Source organism: Somniosus microcephalus, chromosome 7, assembly GCF_052327205.1.
Source record: "Somniosus microcephalus isolate GS21.2 chromosome 7, FLI_Smic_1.0, whole genome shotgun sequence".
Taxonomy (NCBI): domain Eukaryota; kingdom Metazoa; phylum Chordata; class Chondrichthyes; order Squaliformes; family Somniosidae; genus Somniosus; species Somniosus microcephalus.
In genome coordinates this window covers 204,470,387-204,491,141 of record NC_140993.1, presented here as the reverse complement: position 1 = coordinate 204,491,141, position 20,755 = coordinate 204,470,387, and the positions used below count along the sequence as shown (strand labels likewise).

Sequence of the window (20,755 nt, the reverse complement as noted above, 5' to 3'; positions counted from 1 at the left end):
ACGGCATCAGTCAGCATGCGGCCACTCGCGGCAGTTGCTGCCCTGAACTCGCGCACACTGGTCGCCAGCGACTCGATGGCCTCAGGCATGTGCCCCACCACGCTCATGAGCTCCGTGTGGCGCCGGTCCGAATCCTCGGCCATCTTATCCAGCTTCCGCACCTCCTCCGAGTTGAAGGTGTCCGGACTGGAGTCGCGACTCTCCCGCTGGGGAGGAGGGGGCCGAACTAAGGGACCCTTGCCACGTTGGTGGCGGCGAGTGTGCCGATCAGCAGCACTCCCCTCTGATCCTTCCCCCCTTTGGGGGGAAGGCCGCGGGCCACGCGCACGGCTCCTGGGTGGCTGGACGCCACTGGTCCCAGAAGCTGCATTGCCCTGCGACAGATCCTCCAGGCACTCGTCCAGTGAGGAGGTGTCAAGCATTTCCTCCTCTCCTGCGGGACGTGACTGTTCCCCCGATGGTCCGGCTTGCTCCTCCTCCTCCTCCTGCTCGGAGGTGCTGTCACTGGCAGCTTCAGGGTCCTGGTCGTCACCAGCTGAAAGCAGGAATGCACAAGAGTAGCTTCAGAGTGAGGAGACGGCGTCAGCAAGGGAGTTAGGACTGGTGGCATTCAGCGCATTGGTGGGACAGTGGCAAAGGAGGTAGCTCGGATGGGCCAGTGCGACGCGAGAGGGCCAAAAGGCGAGGCCCTTACCATTGCCGGGCAGTGGAGGGTCGGATACTCCGCACGCTGTGGGGACGATCACACGGGCTCCCATGAGCACACACACGCGCTCCTCCAGCCGAGTGAGCTTCTGCAGCTTGGCGCGGCCACCCCTGGCACGGGCCTGGCGATTAAAGGCTACTTTAGCCTGCAAGAGAAAGGACGGGCTGTAAGTGCGCAGTGTAGCCCTGATGTAGTGTGCACTGCCTCCCATGGTGGAATAGCTTGGCCAGAGTGAAGCCCTGATGTAGTGTGCACTGCCTCCCATGGTGGAATAGCTTGGACAGAGTGAAGCCCTGATGTAGTGTGCACAGCCTCCCATGGTGGAATAGCTTGGCCAAAGTGTAGAGTGCCGAATGGCCATTTGATGCTCATGACTGTCCCAATGCTGCTGGCTGAGGGCTGGCCAATAGGACTTTCAGCTCCCTTTGCCCATCATGTCAGGTGTACATGCAAGAATGAGGAGGAGACTGGAAAGGCTACTCACCTTGACAATCCTGGTCAGGTCGTTGTATTTTTTACGACATTGTTTGTGGGTCCTGGGGGCATCGCCGGTGAACGTCACCCTCTGGGCGATCTGCTTCCAGGCTTTGGTGTAGTCGTGGTGGGTTGGATTCCTCCCACTCTCTGGGAACAAGATCTTGCGCCTCACCTCCAGAGCTGTGACCATTATGTCCAGATCACCCTCTGAGAAGCGCAGGGCACGCTGACGGGCCTTCTCTGGCGTTGCCATGACTCCCTGGGGCTGAGCAGCAGTGTTGAGGCCTCTTTGCAAGGCTGTAGTGTGCAGGGCGTGGCAGCAGACCAATTCGCCCCTTCCCCCTTTAAGAGCTGGTCGGCGCCACGGGGTCTGCTGTCAGTCCAAAAATGACCGCACCCGCGCTGCGCCCCGCCTGGGCGCTATCCCTCTGGACCGCCGGCTTAGCGCCTAAAGAGAGTAGTGGAACGCCTCTTTTAGCGCTCCACCAACCTCTTAGGGCGAAGCCACTGAATTCCCGGCAACGGGGCGCTACTTTGGGGCGGGCGCTAACTTCGGGCAGGCGCTAAGGTTAGCGCCCCAAAACTGCCTATACTGAAAATCTAGCCCATTGAATCATGTCATCATCAACTTCATCATCATCGGTCGGCCTTCATCTGAGCTCCTGTGACTGTCCTTCACACCATTTTAAGGCAGGGACCTGAACCCTGGTGGTGTGTTTCGAACTGTCCGTGGTTGCTCCTTCATTGACTTGTCGTGTATTGCAGTTGTGAATGGCATTGGCTAATTCAAAGATTACTCATTTGCCTGTTGATGTCTTTCTACCCTCCGCCCGACGTTGTCACTTTCTGGAGGTGGCCGGGTTACTTACCCGCTGCCTGGCACTTGCTGTTGACCAGACACAGGTCATACCGACTATTGTCATTATGGTAGCAGATTTTAACACCTGACCTGACACCACTCCATGAGTCATGGGGGTCATTTTGACTTTGGCCGATAGTGTGCTACGGGCAATATGGGATCAGCCGCCCGTTATATCTCTCTCCCAATTTTCATTTCTATTGATCCCAAAACCATCTAATGTGTTGATATCTGAACTGCCTCCTCCACGGGATCTCTACTATCAAAAAGGACACGAGCAAAAATATCGAAGGAACACCATCATTTCCAAGTTATGGTCAAGTCACACACCATCCTGACTTGGGCATATATTGGTGTTCCTTCATCCTGGAATTCCCTAGTTAACACCATTGTGAGAATACAATCAGCACGAAGACTGCTGCCATTCAAGGAGAAAGCCCAATGTCATCGTCTCAGGGCAAGTAGAGATGAGCAATAAAAGCTGCCTTGCCAGTATCGCTCACATGCTGAGAGCAATTAAAAAAAACCTTCCAATTGCTGGCCAACTCTGTTGGCAATGTGAGTTGTCTATGTGACACACATAAGCAGCATCATATCTGATTCCTTGGACCCGTTCCAGTTCGCATATAGGGCAAACAGGTCTGTAGACGATGCCATCTCCCTAACACTACACACCGCCCTGGAACACCTAGACAGGAGGGACACTTACGTCAGACTGTTGTTCATTGACTACAGCTCTGCATTTAATACTATTATTCCCTCCAAGCTGGTCCTGAAACTGAGGGACCTGGGCCTGGGCACCCCCATCTGCAATTGGATTCTGGATTTCCTGACTGGTAGGCCTCAAGTGGTGAAAATAGGGAACTTACACCTCATCCACTCTGGTCCTCACTGCTGCCTCAGTCCTTGGCTGTACTCTCTGTTTACACATGACTGTACAGCCATACACAGCAACAACCGGATTATCAAGTTTGCCGACGACACCACAGTAATTGGCCTGATAAGCAGCGATGACGAGACGGAGTACAGAGATGAGATAGTCCAGCTGATGAGATGGTGCAATGACAACAGCCTTGCCCTGAACGTTGGCAAGACTAAGGAGCTCATCGTGGACTTCAGAAGCCACCGAGGGAACCATCGCCCCATCAGCATAGACGGGACACCAGTGGAAGTCATCAGTTGCTTCCGATTCCTGGGACTGCAGATCTCTGATGACCTGGCCTGGAACCATAATACTGAGGCTATGCTGAAGAAGGCACACCAGCGCCTCTACCCTCTATGGTGCCTGAGGAAATGCGGCATAAGCACACAGTGGCTTGTGAACTTTTACCGCGGCACCATAGAGAGTGTCCTGACGAGTGGTGTCAATGTGTGGTATGGTAACACCACTGCACAGAACAACAAAGCCATCCAGAGAGTTGTGAATACGGCAGAAAAGATCATCGGGTGTGCACTTCCATCCATCGAGGAGATCTTCCAGACCAGGTGCCGGAACAAGGCCCGCTCCATCATCCAGGACCCCAATCACCCTGGGCACAAACTGTTCTCCCTCCTGCGGTCCGGACATCAGTACCGCAGCATCCGAACCAGGACCAGCAGGTTTAAGAACAGTTTCTATCCACAGGCAGTGTGCCTACTGAACTGCTAACCGCACTGCCCCACATATTATAGTCATATGTTTATGTAAATATATATATTATATTTATATTACCATATATTTATCATATTACATTACTATTATTTCCAGTGGTAATTGAGGCTTTTTTGCACTATTCATCATATCCTGCAACTTGGACTGTCATTGCTATACTTTTTGCTTATTTGCTTATTGTTTTTATTTATACTTGTTTTTATTTTGTTGCTTTTATATTTATATGCTTGTATTGTGGGAGTGAGTGGGGAGTAAGCATTCCATTGTACTAGTTACATATGGCAATAAAATGATCTTGAATCTTGAATCTTGAATAACAAAATGCATTCATCAATCTCGTCACCCACATATTTCCAGGTTTTTCCCTTTTGGCTTGCTCTAGTACGTCTGAACAATATTCATTGTTTTCCTTAACTGCTGCAATTCCAGCAAGTTACTAAGTAAATTATGTTTAAACAAAAAGCAAAATACTGCAGGCTGTTGGGAATCTGAAATGAAAGCAGAAAATGCTGGAAACGATCAGCAGGTCAGGCAGCATGGAAAATCTGGGAAAGTGGAGCAGGCTCCAGTGACCTGGGAGCGTGGCGGAGGAAAAAGGCATGTAGACACCAGGGGCTCAATTTTAACTCAGCCGTCAGGCAGGCTTTGAGGCATGTGGGGGGTTAAAATCGCAACACCTGGGAGTCGGGACCACCCCCCCCCTGCCTGGTTCCCGACACCTAGCCATTTTAACCCAGGTGTGTCTGATGGTCCCGAATCAGTCCCGCCTGTGCACTGATTGGCCTTTATAATCCCATTTTAACAGGCTCTTGCCTGTTTAACTCTTTTCCCACGTAAAACACGCCTGGTGGGGATCACGCCTGTGAAACCTGGCGTGAGCACTATTGGCTAGCTGGCTATCAGCTGCAGGTCAACCATTAAAGAGGAGATTTGATCAGCCATCATTTGCAGGTGGCAGGACTTTGTTGTTTCAGGCCTGGGGCAACTTTTACCAGGCCTAACCACACCTGTGGAAGGTTGGAGCCTCACACATTTCTCCAGTGTGACCTCCTGGGAAACCCCTCTCGCCAACCTCACTCAGCGCTTCCTCAACTGAGGCATCTACCAGAAACATGGGAGGCCTTTTTTTCCTTCCCTTCTTGGCATTAGAGGACCTCCGGCCCCATTCGCGAAATGACACACGCCACAACTGCAGAAGTTGCCATCAGAATGTTTATGCAAAACAAACAACTGATGGCATTTTTACAGATTAAACAACATTTCACCCAAGTGACTACCCTTGTGACTATTTGTGCTTTATTTTCCTCTTACGCGTGCTCCTACGTGGTGGTTCCCCTGTGGCTTCAGCAGATGTGGAGGCCCCTTGCTCACTTTCCTGCTGCTCCTGTCTCGACACCTTTGGCCTTCATCCCCAGTGTGCAGGAGGACCTTCGTCCTCTGGGGTGGCGAGCCTATGAGGGCTCATCAGCAGTCTGCTGCTCCTGCGGCTGTGCAGGAGTTGAGACGTCTATCTCAGTTGGGTGTGGACTCCGGCGGGGCTCTGACCGAGGGCTCCGCAGTGGCATGGAAGTGTGAGCGCTTGGAGAGGAGCCCCCACTTCCTTGAGGTCTGCCACCAACCTCCTTCTCATGGGTCAGGTCCCCCTCAGTGCCTGCAAGTGGCTTGAGAGCACCTTGCTGCACATCAGGGGGGCCATGGGGACCCGTATCTGCAATGGCAGTCCTACTCAGAAGGACTTCCATGAAGGTCTGGTTTCTCTGTTCAATAGATGCCCATTGCTCCTCAAGAGATGTCATTCTATTTTGAACACTCACCATGTTTTCCATACCCTGGAGACTAACCTCCCCCATGGCCGTAGCCCTCCTCTCCTCTACCGTAGCCATCCTCTCCTCTACCGTAGCCAGCCTTACCACGGAGGCAGCAATCATTTCCACGTAGGTAGCCATCCTTTCCGTGTTGATGCGTTCATGCGCCACTGACTCCACAAAGGCTCTGCTCATGTTCGCTATGGACTCCTCCATTCGCACCACACTCGCAGTGACCCTGGAGACAAAACCTGCCAGAGATTCCTGCATCTGTGCATGGAGTTCCATCACCTCTGATCTTACGGATGGACCCAGAGGCAGAGGGTCGACATACAGCTGAGTCAAGCTGGCAGAGTCCTGCGCCCTCCGACGAGGACTCTCCACTGCTGTCCCTGTCTCCACAATCTGCTGATGCTCACTTGTGAGCTGTGATACACCAGGTGACAACTCTACTCTATATCCCGAAGGTACCACCGAGGTGTGAGTGTCTGCGCTGGTGCTGGGTGCGCTTATTGCTGATGATGCTGCGCCCTCAGAGGTTGCAGATTCCTCTGAGCAGTTTGGCATCTCAGGCTCTTCCTCCTGCACACTGGGGATGGGGGCTCTCGATGGTCCTGTGGGGGAGTCAAGGAAAAAGTTAGAGATGTGATGCCAAGGTTACATGCACATTGCATTTTGCAGATGATAAGTCCATATGATGTAGCTTCAGAATCATTATCAGCGACTCATGCAATGCCAGTGAGAGAGATGGAAAACTATTCTGTCACCAGCTTGCGGGGATGCACCTGTCTCTCCTTCCCCAACTACCGCATCTCTGTCAGCCCCGACAATCTCCAGGACGCCTTCCTCCCAGGGGGTGAGCTGGGCTAATGAGCGTGGCCCTCCCCCTGTCCTGGCTTGCTCTCTCCTGTTGTGAGCTCTCTTTTCCTGCAATGAGGGAGACAAGTGGAGGTTGAGTGAGAATGAAGGAGTGAGTGCAGAGATTGAATAGCATAGATACATAGAAGGAGACAAAGATGGAGTGAGGTTGCAAGACCAAGGGCCCTCCCTGTGTGTTGTCAGTTGTGTTCAAAGCATCAGAGTGAGAGGGAGTGTGAGGGCTGCATGGTGGAATAGTTACGTGAATGTGAGCATAGAGAGAGAGGGAATGGGTAAGGGTGCATGGATGTGAGTGTCTAGTGGGATGTGGAGGAAGAGATTGCTAAAGCTGAGTGCTGGTGAGGAAAGGCAATGGGGATCAGATTGAGGGTAATGGAAACTTCATACAGTACTTACTTTTCCAGTGCGATGAAGGTCATGGAATCTTTTCCTGCACTGCATCCAGGTGCGCCATGTGAGCCCCAAGGAGTTGACTTGACCAGCCACCTGCATCCACACAGCCTTGGTCTGACTGGGAGGCCTCTTCCTCCCTGAAGAAGGGAACAGGACCTCCCTGTGGGCCGTAGCACCATCCAGCAATGCCTGGAGTGAAGCCTCATCAAATTTGGGGGCAGCTCTTGCCCTCCCGCTGGCCGTTGCTCCTGCAGGCTCCTGTGCCATCTCAGTGGTGAAGTTTGGAAGCCTGCAGAAGAAGCAAGGCTTGCTGTGGACCTTAAAAGCAGCAGCAATGATGACGTCATATTCTGCGACTTTCTGACTGGAAATACTCAGTTTGAAGGAGTGAGAGCTGGAGAGAGGACTGTTTGAAATCAAAATCAAATCAACTTTTATTGTCATTGTTAGTGCACAAGTGCAGTACAACGAAATGTAGGCTTGCGGCTCCCGAGAGTGTACATTTGGATTAAGACATTTAAACATTCAACATACATTTGGCTTGTAGTATATTAACATAAATATAACCACATAAAGTGCATTGGCAGATGTGCAGGCTTTAGAGTTTATTTGTGGAGTTCAGTAGGATGACAGCCCTGGGAAAGAAGCTGTTCCTAAATCTGGTCGTACAGGTGCGAATGCATCTGTAGCGTCTCCCAGATGGCAGGAGGGCGAACAGACTGTGGCTGGGGTGGGTAGGGTCTTTGATGATGGACCGTGCCCTCCGTAGGCAGCGTTTCTGGTATATGTGCTCTATGGTCGGTAGCCAGGTGCTGGTAATGCGTTGGGCAGTTTTGACTACCCGCTGCAGGACTTTCCGGTCATAGTAGCTACAGCTGCCATACCATACTGTGATACAGTTTGTCAGGATGCTCTCTATAGTGCAGCGGTAAAAGTTAGAGAGGATCAGGGGTGACAGATTACATCCCTTCAGCCTCCTTAGGAAATATATGCGCTGCTGGGCTTTCTTCACCAGAGAGGAGGTGTTGAGGGACCAGGAGAGGTCTTCCGTGATGTGGACTCCGAGGAACTTAAAGCTGTCCACCCTTTCCACCACAGCCCCATTGATGTGGATGGGGGTGTGATTTCCGCCTTTGGACTTCCTGAAGTCCACAATGATTTCTTTGGTTTTCTTGATGTTAAGGGCCAGGTTGTTATCGGCGCACCACTTCACGAGATGCTGGACCTCCTCCCTGTAGGCTGACTCATCGTTGTTGGTGATCTGGCCTACTACCGTGGTGTCATCCACAAACTTGATGATGGTGTTGGAACCATTAACAGCCACACAGTCGTGGGTGAAGAGGGAGTAGAGGAGGGGGCTCAGCACACATCCTTGTGGGGCCCCCGTGTTCAGGGTCGGGGGGGGGAGGTGTGGTTACCTAATTTGACAGACTGGGGTCTGTTTGTTAGGAAGTCCAGGGTCCAGTTGCAGAGGGAAGTGTTCAGGCCAAGAGTTTGGAGTTTGGTGGCCAGCTTGTTGGGGATGATAGTGTTGAATGCTGAGCTGTAGTCTATGAACAGCATTCTGATGTAGGTCTCCTTACCACCTAGGTGATTCAGTGCCGAGTGTAGAGCAGTTGTGATTGCATCCTCCATTGATCTGTTTGCACGATAGGCAAACTGGTGTTGGTCAAGAGAGGCAGGAACACTGGCTTTGATGTGGGCTAAGACCAGTCTCTCGAAACACTTCATTATGATGGGTGTGAGTGCGACAGGTCGATAGTCGTTCAGGCACGTCACAGCCGTTTGTTTTGGCACAGGAATAATGGTAGCGGTCTTGAAGCATGTAGGGACTACTGCCTGGGCCAATGACAGATTGAAGATGGCGGTGAAGGCATCAGCCAGCTGATCAGCACATTCCTTGAGTACCCGTCCAGGGATGCTATCCGGTCCAGCAGCCTTTCGTGTGTTCACTCCGCGTAGAACACCCCTTACGTCGGAGGTCGACAGAGTGAGCACCTGGTCTTCCGGGGGTGGCAAGGCTTTGGTAGCCGGCTCCCTGTTGTCCCTGTCGAAGCGAGCGTAGAAGTTGTTAAGCTCCTCCGGAAGGGAGGCATCGCTAACCGGGGGACTGGTGTTTTTGCCCTTGTAGTCAGTGATGGACTGGATGCCTTGCCACATGTGCCGGGGGTCCGAGTTGTTGCGAAAGTGATCCTCTATCCGCAGTGTCTGTTTCCTTTTGGCAGTCCTGATACCCTTTTTTTGAAGGAGCGAGAGCTGGAGAGAGGACTGTTTGAAGGAGCGAGAGCTGGAGAGAGGACTGTTTGAAGGAGCGAGAGCTGGAGAGAGGACTGTTTGAAGGAGCGAGAGCTGGAGAGAGGACAGTTTGAAGGACCGAGAGCTGGAGAGAGGACAGTTTGAAGGACCGAGAGCTGGAGAGAGGACAGTTTGAAGGACCGAGAGCTGGAGAGGACAGTTTGAAGGAGCGAGAGCTGGCGAGAGGACAGTTTGAAGGAGCGAGAGCTGGAGACAGCAGTTTGAAGGACCGAGAGCTGGAGAGAGCAGTTTGAAGGAGCAAGAGCTCGAGAGGAACCCGAGAGGAAACATCGAGAAAGACTGAGAGGAAACATCGAGAAAGATTGAGAGGAAACATCGAGAGAGACCAAGATGGAAACATCGAGAAAGACTGAGGGGAAACATCGAGAGAGGGGAAACATCGAGAAAGACCGAGGGGAAACATCAAGAAAGACTGAGGGGAAACATCGAGAGAGGGGAAACATCGAGAAAGACCGAGGGGAAACATCGAGAAAGACTGAGGGGAAACATCGAGAGAGGGGAAACATCGAGCAAGACCGAGGGGAAACATCGAGAAAGACTGAGGGGAAACATCAAGAGAGACTGAGGGGAAACATCGAGAGAGACTGAGGGAGCACTTTATTTATTTAATTTTATTAATTAATTAAATTTATTTAATTATAAGTTGTGAGTTCCTCATGATGCTCTCCCAGGGCGGCCACCCTGTAGCCAGAGATTATTCTAGAAGCCTGGGTAGAAATATCAATGTGATTACTGCAGAAATTACTTTTTTTACATTATTGCTTGTTCATTTTATGTGCTGTCTTTTTATGTCTTTTATTTATTTTATGTCTGCTTTATTTATATTTAAAGTATGTATGCGTGTATATGTCGGTATGTGTTTTTTTGTGATGGCGCCGATGAAGATGGCTGCCGTCCTTGCGGGCTCCATGCGTATCAGGCAGATAAGTGTTCTTGCTGCTTGGTGCTACCGGCTAGTCAAGAAAAAAGCATTTCACTGACTAGATTTCACTTCTTGTATTTAGTTATGTGATAAATAAAATTGAAATTGAAATTGAAAATTGCCAAGGCTTCCCACACGCTGGAAATCAATTGGCCAATTGAGTTAAAATTGCATCAATCTCACAGACCCATTTAGATTCGTGTGGGAAACACTAAATTCGGGGAACCCGCCAATTCCCAGCACCTGAGTTAAAATCGACCCCCAGGTGTGCACAAAATAGCAGACTGTGGCTATGGGTAGACTGACCGATGTGAACCATTTATGTTCAGCTAGTTATTGTGTGCCTCAGCACCATTATTGTAGTTGCATTCTGATCGGCCCTTTGGTTCCGTGTCAGTTTAATACACCTAGTGTAAACTTGTGCATTCCTAAAAGTACATTTAAAAAAAAGAGGCCCTCTGATGTAATGCAGTCTGTGTGTGAGTAACTTCTCTCCATCACCTCCCCGCCCCTCCCTCGCACCCCCCCCTCCGACCCCCTGCTTCCAAAGTTCACATACCTGCACTAACAGTGGTCACTAGATAGTAACCAAGAGCAGAACCCTGACTTTTTACCCCTTCATTAGTCCAGTGATGTGCCTTGGCTAAGATCAGCTACCAGTGGTCTGATGGTTCTGTACTACACCTGGAATTGCTTTTAGTTCTTAATATAGCCAAGAGGTGGAAAGCTGGTAAAGAAATCTAGACTGAAATGGTTAAATAAAGAAATTTTAAACACTTTACATGACTTTAAAAAAAAAAAAAAATTATTCTATATATTTATTTATTATATATGGGCGAAACGACCATGGTCACATTTCTTGCCCATTAGTAAGAGATTGTGTTGGGCCTTCTTCTTTAACTGCTGTAATCCTTATGACGATGGTACTCCACAATAGTGATAAGTAGGGAATTCCAGGATATAGGCCCAGAGATGATGAAGGAATGCCGATATATGTCCAAGTCAGCATGGTGTGCGACTTGGAGGGGGAACTTGGCATTGATGGTAGTCCTTTGGTATTGCTGCTCTTGATCCTCTTAGTGGTGGAGGTCACAGGGGAGAGAGGTGCTAGCAAAGTATAGAGATGATGGTAGCCCCGGTATGTGGAGTGGGAGGAAATGCATTGAAATTCATTGGGAAAATAGAGATTAGTAATAAATGACTATTAAAATATTGGAGTATTTGATATTCATAAGGCAACAGGGCTAAGTGGAACATTTAGAACATATTAGAAAATACTGAAGCAAATGAGGCTAGAAACAGTTGTCCTACAGCTTAAGTGTTTTTTTTATAGCTTCATTAAACACAGATGTATAACCAGAAGACCGGAAAATAGCTAATGCTGCAATTTTGAAAAGAGAATTGAAACAGGATACTGGGAATTATTGTCCATTTGGATTGTCTGTTATAGTAAGAAAAACATTAGAGATTATTATAAAGAAAGCAATTTAAGAGCATTTAATGAGACTGAGCATAATAATACATAGCCAATACAAGATTAGAAAGACATGTTATGCCAAGTAAATTTATTGGAATTCATTGAAGATATAACACAAGGGTAGACACGTGTGTGTTTTAGCCAATGTTCATGTGAAGTTTCTGTTAATGTGCTGTCAAACATTGAAACCTTTATTTTCAACACTTTGCGTTCTTGGATAGATTTGTATACACCTTTGGAAGTGGCTTAGTGAGTTGCAGTGAATGGTGAGACATAAGCGTACCCCCTGCAATGGTCATGAGTGTGAAAGGAATGGCTTGGGCATTGTAGGGAAGCTTTATGGTGTTGATGTGAGGTGGTGCCAACCTGGTGCATCCTGTGGCAGCCAGAGTGTACAGCATCAAGTGAAGTAAATCTGGCCATGGTGAGGCCTCCCGGGCAGTAATGTGGTCGGGTGCTGATGCCCTGTGTCCTGTGCAGCATCAGTTGATTGCGGAGAAGGTTGGTGTTGTTATTGGTGCTGCTGGTGTGCCTGGTGCAATGAGACCTAGGTGTCCTTGTGCACCAGTCGCTGAAGATAAGCATGCAGGTGCAGCAGGCGGTTAAGAAGGTAAATGGTATGTTGGCCTTCGTAGCGAGAGGGTTTGAGTACAGGAACAAGGATGTCTTGCTGCAGTTGTACAGGGCCTTGGTGAGACCACATCTTGAGTATTGTGTGCAGTTTTGGTCGCCTTATCTGAGGAAGGATGTTCTTGCCATGGAAGGAGTTCAGCGAAGATTCACCAGGCTGATACCTGGGATGGCAGGAATGACGTATGAGGAGAGATTGGGTCGATTGGGCTTGTACTCGCTGGAGTTTAGAAGAATGAGAGGGGATCTCATTGAAACTTATAAAATTCTGACAGGACTGGACAGACCAGATGCAGGAAGGATGTTCCCGATGGTCGGGGAGTCCAGAACCAGGGGTCACAGTCTAAGGATAAGGGGTAGGCCATTTACGACAGAAATGAGGAGGAATTTCTTCACCCAGAGAGTGGTGAACCTGTGGAATTCTCTACCACAGAAGGCAGTGGAGGCCAATTCATTAAATATATTCAAGAAGAAGTTGGATATATTTCTTAAGGCTAAAGGGATCAAGGGGTATGGGGTGAAAGCAGGGACCGGGTACTGAATTTGGATGATCAGCCATGATCGCATTGAATGACGGAGCAGGTTCGAGGGGCCGAATGGCCTACTCCTGCTCCTATCTTCTATGTTTCTATGTTTCTGTGGTGCTGCTGGCATTGGGGCTGATCATGGTGGGATCCTGAGGACCAAGATGAGATAGTTTCAAGGGCACTGATGCTGATGTAATAGATGGCAGGTGAACTTAAGATGACAGAAGCGATTTGTCAATGGTGAGAGAGATTGTTCCAGTGAGGTGACACTGTATACAGAGTTTACTCCAAACACTATCCACCTGCATAAAGCTCAATCTGTCTTCCAAATGCAGTAAGCAACAGCTTCTGAGCTTGGAAAGTGAACAGCTCTGAGATAGGAGCTTTTATAGCACATTTGCAGCTGTCAAGTAAAGGGATCATTTCATGCTAACACAACTCCTGACCTCCTTACCTGACGTGATCCCCGAGCAGTGTGGACCCCGTGGGCGACCTCGTAAAATTTAAAGGTGAGCTCAAAATACTTTTTAAGTGGCTCTTAACAAGGTCATAATGACTTAAATTGCCTCCACCGCCGCTGAATATCGGGTCTGTTCACCCGACATCTGGGAAAGTTGCGTGGCGGCCCACTGTCAAAAAAAATCTTCCCATCCGACCCGCCACCAAACGCGCCCGCTGACCCCCTGAAAAAAATCCCCCTAGTGTTCCTTGTAAATAACCAGTTGACACTGAACCAGTAGAACTACTTTCTGTTAATGTAGACCACTGTATTGTGCTGAGGGGTGTCAAGCGATACATCCTGTAGCGTTCAGGGCTCGGCCTGGCACAGAGTAATTAGCGGGCGACAGAACCCGTGCCCGACAGTTGTTAAATTTGTAAACTCCTCAGTCAGTTTTAGAGCTCCTGGACCCCAGCACTGTGTCTTTGCTCTCAGATGGCCCGAGCTGCACCCTTTGGATTTGAGATGAATCCCATTGAGACCTCCACTGACTCCCCGCTACACACTGTGTTCTCCTAAGCACCACTCCACACTGGATAATTCTGGTGGGGCCCCATATTTGGCTGGGTCCCTGGGCATGTGCCCGTGAGTCCGTGCATTAATCCACTCCTCACACTAGTATCCTCACTCTCTCAGCTGATTATCCGACTACTGTCTGGCTGGCAAATTATTCTGACCATCTATGACCTGGAATAACGAAGGTCTTTGTAATATCTGCTTTACATTTACTTTTCACGAACTTATTTTCTCCAGTTCTATTTCCTTGACTTACTATGAGGTAATATTCTGGGTTTGTTATTTAATCCTTTACGCACCTTGATGATGCTCCTTTCCTTTAAAGGTTTTCCCTCCCGATCTCTCTAATATTTCCCTATATCCCAGCTCTTTTAAATCTGTAATCATTCTTAAACACTTAAAATGTATCCTTACCCATGAATCAGCTATCACTATTCCAAGTAAATTTGTCCTTTGTTTCTCACATCTTTTATAGTGTGCAGCTTAGGGAGCAATAGAAATTATTTGACATTTTAAATAATACCGTTCATTGAAAATATTAAGAAATAAAAGGACTGAAAATATTGGAATAAATTGTACGATTTAGGATTGCTGGTGTAGAACTTTGCATGACAGGAGCGCATATCAAGAACTTGCCTGCGGAGATGAGTAGATCTGACTCCTGGCCCATGTGATTCATGGACCCGCTGATATTTGTGCCTGAATATGCTCTCATGTCGCTGGATGTACTGTGTCTTTAACTCTACGCTCTTTTAATCTCTAATGGCGTAGTTCAAAGAGGAGTCCTTCATAATATGTATGGTATTTGCATATTATTAACTGAACACTAGATAGGCCCCCTGATGGGAGTAAGCACTTTGTAGCAATTACACTCCAATGTCTTCTCTTGTGTTGTTTTTTAGAGGGTCTGGAAATAAAAGCAGCTGGTTATTACCATACCACTTCCAGTGTTTATTTGGAGACAACATTTCATAGCTGTTTCCTTTTGTTTTCTAGCTCTGCCACAAACTGTATGAAATAATGAGTAAGCTCGGAGAGCAGCATGCTGATAAAGCATTTACCATCCAAGGCGCACCCAGGTATTGTACCTAGTGGAAACTTAAATCATCATCGCCTTATTTTAAGAGATATTTGGACAACGTGCTCAACAAACATAAGGGACAATTTTACAGTAAGAGTGTCCCCATTGAAGTATCATTTGTAAATCTGGAGGAGGATCATTTTAAACTAACCCCCTCCCCCGCCGGGAAACTGATGGGATCGGGCCAACCTCCCGTTTTACACCTGCTCAATTTTACCTTTGATTGGCACTTAAAGCTTTTGCTCACACGATCCCTGCTGACAGTCCTAGTTTCCACTTCACACCACTGAGGGGATGTTTATTGAAAACCTCATTTTTGTTGGGGCTATTTAGGCACAGATCAGTCACGATCTGCTTGAATGCTGGAACGGGCTCAAGGGGCTGAATGGCCTACCCTTGTTTCTGTGTGCCTTTGTTTATGTAATTCATTTTGTGTTCAAAACCTCTAGTAAAACCAGGATCAGTATTGACCCACTAATCAGCAGCAAACTAATGGCTGCTTATCTTCCACTTTGCTAGTAAGTGTTAATCTCGGAGATCTCAATTTTCACTGTGCTAACGAATTCTGAATTCAGACCATCAACGTGAAATACTCTGAGCAGAAAGGCAAAAGGCTCCCCAGGGTATTGCCTGTTGCCATATATGGACATAAGTCATATCCTAAATTGGTTCTTCAGCGTGGAGCTCTTCAAACTCATGAACTTCCAGTAACAGGCCTCTCCCTTTCACAAATAAAGGAAGAGTTGGTTTCATGTTAAAGGATGGACATTCCCATTTGTAGTTTCTATCTAATGTTAGTGCTCGTGCAATCTCATTATCTAGTAAACGTACATATGACTTTAGATGGTTAAATTCCTACAGGGGGAGAGTGTCCACTCCATATCAAGCCAACAGAGACTCTAGACATGTGTGGGTTTCTCGGTAGTTTTTTTTTGGAAACTTTTAAATGCAGTGCTGAGTTTGTGTACGTGTGTGTGTGTGTGTGTGTGTGTGTGTGTGCACGCCTGTGTTTCTGTGTGTATATATCAGACACCTGGCTGCCAAAAAGAACCCTGTATGCATATTTCATGATTCGATGACTGTGTTTCCCTACATAATACAGGCGCTACAATAATAAATACCTCAATTTCCACCCCCCCACCCCTTTAACAAGGTCATTTGACCAGGCCTAGTACACCCAAAGTACACTGCATCTAACTAAGCCTCAAGGTGCCTGAATTTGTTGGGTTGTCAGTATGCTACATTTACATCACTGGCACATGCCTGTCCTCTGGCAGGGCATTACATCAGGGAACTGGGGTGCAAACACAAGTGCCTGATAGGTCTGCAACTGTGGGACTGACTATAGGCCACAGGACCTCCTGGTTTCTATTGGAGATCAACACCCAGAAAGGTTACCAGACCCATGATAGGGTACAATATATATGGGCTGTGGAAGGAGATTAAATGGGTGGGGTAAAGTCCATGATAGGGTAAAGTGTATATGGGTTGTGGAAGGAGGCTAAATGGGTGAAGCAGAGTCCATGATATGTTACAGTGTACATGGGCTGTGAAAAGGAGTTTAAATAGGTGGGGTAGAGACTATGATATGGTAGAGTGTCCATGGGTTGTGGAAGTTGTTTAAATGGGTGGAGTAGAGTCCATGATAGGGTAGAGTGTGCATGGGTTGTGGAAGGAGATTAAGTAGGTGGGTAGAGTGTCCATGGGATGTGGAAAGATTGAGCTTGATTGGCTGAAAGGCCCATTCTCAATTCTTAATTTCTGAAATTCTTTTGAAAATTCTAGTTTGATTACTACTGGGTTCTTATCATTGAAGTAGCTCTTTGTCATGTCAAATTTATGTTTTAAACCATTAACAATTGGATATAATCAAATGTTTGATGCTATTTCACACTGCTTTTTGCTACTGTTGACAAAGGAAATGGAGGTAGGTTTGGAGTGTGTGTGATGTAGAACAGTTGCTAGTAGGAATGATTAGCTTTTAAACAGATTCGTGATTGTGGCTAGGAATACCAAATCATGTGGGCATTAGTCCAGCTAAGGAGGCTTAGATCTTGGCCTTCTGTCAAAAACTAAGATGAAGCAAGATTAGTACCAGGTGGTAAATCTTATTAATGTTTAATATTGCTCCTGCTGACTGTAAATATCAATCTGCTTTTCTCGCTTTGTGCATTTATCCTAGATATCTGTTGTTTGTGTTTATGTTTAGTTATTGAGTATGTTTGGATATCCAATCCCTTTATAATTAGTCTAATGTTCCTGTTTGTGTTTTAGAATTAAGAAATGGATAGCTTAAGTATAAAGCAAAGCTCTTCCTTCTCAGGACTGCCCTTCCTGATAAATGTCTCCAGACTATTTACATGTTATCCTGTGTCAGGGTAAATGGTGAGAATACAAGGCTGAATTGTGGCTATGTTCAAAACCTCTTATTCAGTGCTGGATGAGTTCAGTGCGCTGTGTGTGATTGAACAGTGAAGCAGAAGTTGAAGCTTTAATCTGGATAATGCTTCACTTAACAATGACACAAATCCCAGAAGCTTGTGTGCAGTGTGTTTGGTAAATGATTGGAAAAGGGTGGCGCAATTATAGGCCTGGAGAAGGTTCACTAGGTTGATTCCTGAGATGAAGAGGTTGTCTTATGAAGAAAGGTTGAACAGATTGGGCCTATACTCATTGGAGTTTAGAAGAATGAGAGGGGATCTTATTGAAACATATAAGATTCTGAGAGGGCTTGACAGGGTAGATGCAGAGAGGATGTTTCCCCTCGTGGGGGGATCTCGAACTAGGGTGCATAGTTTCAGAATAAGGGGTCGCCCATTTAAGACAGAGATGAGGAGGAAATTCTTCTCTTAGAGGGTTGTAAATCTTTGGAATTCTCTTCCCCAGAGAGCTGTGGAGGCTGGGTTATTGAATATATTTAAGGTGGAGATAGACAGATTTTTGATTGATAAGGGAGTCAAGGGTTATGGGGAGCGGGCAGGAAAGTGGAGTTGAGGCCAAGACCAGATGAGCCATGATCTTATTGAATGGCGGAGCAGGCTCGAGGGGTCAAATGGCCTACTTCTGCTCCTATTTCTTATGTTCTATGGATTTTTGGTCAGACCCAGTATTACTGTGACAAGGTATGTATCTTATAATATCAACAGCTAATTTATGGCTGTATGCTCTGCTGTCCTATTACAGTGACTCGGGGCCGCTGCGAATTTCCAAGACCCCGACACCACCGGAAGAACCATCTCCACCCGGTAGTCCTATGGCCAGCCCTAACCATACTTTGGCACCTTTGGCAGCATCACCAGCTCATACTCCGACTCGCCCCAAGTCGCCATCTCAGGTAAAGTTCTAAAACAAAAGTAAATTACTGCAGATGCTGAATTCGGGTAAAGTTCTGTTGTGTAAAATGCATTAAAGGGGCACATAGAATGCAGGTAAAAGTAACGAGAGAAAGGAAAAAAAATGATGGAAACAAACATGGAAAAACTGCAAATGCACAGCACAGTTCATTCAACGTCAGTAAGGCAAATGTTTTGGGTGTGAGGCTCTCGACAAGTGTTACCCCATGACAAACACCTGTTGCCCCTTTTCCATATTCTCTGGCCCCATATTGTCGGGCACTGCGATTCGCAGGGATGGTGCCATTTAAATAGTTGGAGCAGAGTGCCTGTGCCTGCATGATTCAAATAGGTGCCTGACCCGACTGCAGGCTGGGAAATGGGAGCAGCGTCTTGCTGTTCTGATGGTAGAGTAATTGCCAAGGAAATGTGGACCTTAATTTTAAGGTATGCCTGGGAACTTATGAGACTTTTGGCAAGGCCTAGTACAGAAAGCTTGCCAATTCTCAGCTGTTGTGACTTCCACTGGGCCTTCAGATTGACTGGAATTCTCAGGGCAGTCTAAGAACTCCCCCAGATAAGCCCCCAAAGCTGTTTTGAGGTGTGAGGAAAGGGGAGCGGGTAGAATATCCATTAGCCCTGCCCCCCCCCCACCCACTGTTTGGGCCGTACTTTACACTGAGCGGAATCCCACCAGATCCGAGTTCCATCCCAAAATATGAACATAATAAGCTATGCATTGTTATGCCCCACTGGAATTCCATAGACTCTGGGAGTGATTGTAACTCTCCCCACCCAACAGGTGGGCATTAAAATTGCACAGGTCATTTACCTGTGAGGACGCCCACCCAAAGCTGGTGGGGTCCTTTTTAACATATGCACATCAGCTCCTGATGATGTCAGCAAGATCTGACTGCAATGTTTACTAGGCAGTCTGATCGGGAAGCAGCAGTGAGTTTCCCGCCAGGCTAACACAGTGAGGAAGTAGGTTGAGGATAGGAGAGGCTCGGAAAGGTAAGTTTTAAATATTTTTTTACTTTCCTTGTAGGGCCAGGAGGAGCAGGAATGCTATTCTGGGTCCCACGAGGAAACCTTAGGCTTCCTATGCTTCGATCACACCCCCCCCCCGCCCCCAATCGCGGGACCCCTACGGGATTGCCCAGCAGAATATCCTGCCGCCTGCTGTTGGAGGCTGGACTCTAAGCCCATGATTTCCCACCACTTCCCGCCCAGAACGGGTGGGAGGTCAGCCAGCAGGATTTAAATGAAGCCAGTGATTTAAAATACTCGGGGCCTCATTTCTGGGGCAGCGGGTGAGTTTCTAACTCACACCGCTGCTCACTCGCTCAAAACTGGCCCGCTGTTAAAATCGGGGCTCCTGTGTTTCTCGAAGTATTGTCAGCTTTGTCAGAATCCCCTATTCTGAAGGACGATTCCACAATCCAGCACTCCATCAAAATTAAAGGACATGAAATCCAGGACTTCGGTCCATGGTTCCCCGCAGTGAAATTCCTGGGAGCGCGACATTGCGGAATCTTTGATGCTTTTGTTTCTATGCAGGGTTTGTTTTTATATCTCTCTTTTTTTACTTCCTCTGTTGTATCTAGCTGAGAAAAGGGCCTCCAGTCCCACCACCTCCAAAACTCACTCCAACAAAGGAGCTGCAGCAGGAAAACATTATCAACTTCTTCGAGGACAACTTTGTTCCTGAGATCAATGTCACCAGCCCATCACAGGTCAGCTGACTTTACAACTACACTGTTTACCCAGACCTACCTAGGCTTATATCATAGAAGACATGCAGGATGAAGCTTGTCACTGTTTCAGTCACGGACAGGAAATGTCATCACCATTTGCTTTTAGTACCTGTGCTGACTATTCACTGAGCTAGTTATATGAAAGAAAGAGCTTGCATTTATACAACACCTTTCACAACCTCTGGATGTCTCAAAGTGCTTTACAGCTAATGAAGTACTCTTCAAGTGTAGTCACTGTTGTAATGTGGGGAGACATGGCAGCACAGCAAGATCCCAGAACAGCAATGAGATAAATGACCAGATAATCTGTTTTATGTGATGTTGATTGAGGGATAAATGTTGGCCAGTACATCGGTGAGAACTCCCCTGCTCTTCTTCAAATAGCGTCATGGGTTCTTGAGCGACCACTTGAGGAAGCAGACGGGCCCTCGGTTTAATGCCTCATTGGAAAGACAGCAATTCCGACAGGCAGCACCCCCTCTACTGCACTGAAGCCTCAGCCTACTTTGTATGTTCAAGTCTCTAGGTCAAAATCCTGGAACTCCCTACCTAACAGCGTTGTGGGAATTCCTTCACCACATGGACATAGAAATATAGAAATATAGGAGCAGGAGTAGGCCATTCGGCCCTTCGAGCCTGCTCCACTATGCAATATGATCATGGCTGATCCTCTATCTCAATAGCATATTCCCGCTCTCTCCCCATACCCCTTGATGCCTTTTGTGTCTAGAAATCTATCTATCTCCTTCTTAAATATATTCAGTGACTTGGCCTCCACAGCCTTCTGTGGTAGAGAATTCCATAGGTTCACCACCCTCTGAGTGAAGAAATTTCTCCTCATCTCAGTCCTAAATGTCCTATCCTGTATCCTAAGACTGTGACCCCGTCGTTCTAGACCCCCCAAGCCAGGGGAAACATTCTCCCTGCA

The 20,755-nt window shown here is 47.6% G+C and overlaps 1 protein-coding gene across 10 annotated transcripts in view; it reads left to right on the top strand.

Moving 5' to 3' along the window:
- Positions 1–20,755, top strand: part of amph (amphiphysin) — a 529,225-nt gene that overhangs the window by 295,947 nt on the left and 212,523 nt on the right. For 9 of the 10 annotated variants that reach the window (XM_085993363.1, XM_085993361.1, XM_085993365.1 and 6 more), the window contains exons 9-11: positions 14,654–14,736; positions 17,922–18,072; positions 19,678–19,806. In XM_085993363.1, coding sequence (XP_085849489.1) covers positions 14,654–14,736; positions 17,922–18,072; positions 19,678–19,806 — 363 coding nt within the window. The other variant, XM_085993366.1, reaches the window with a different exon arrangement.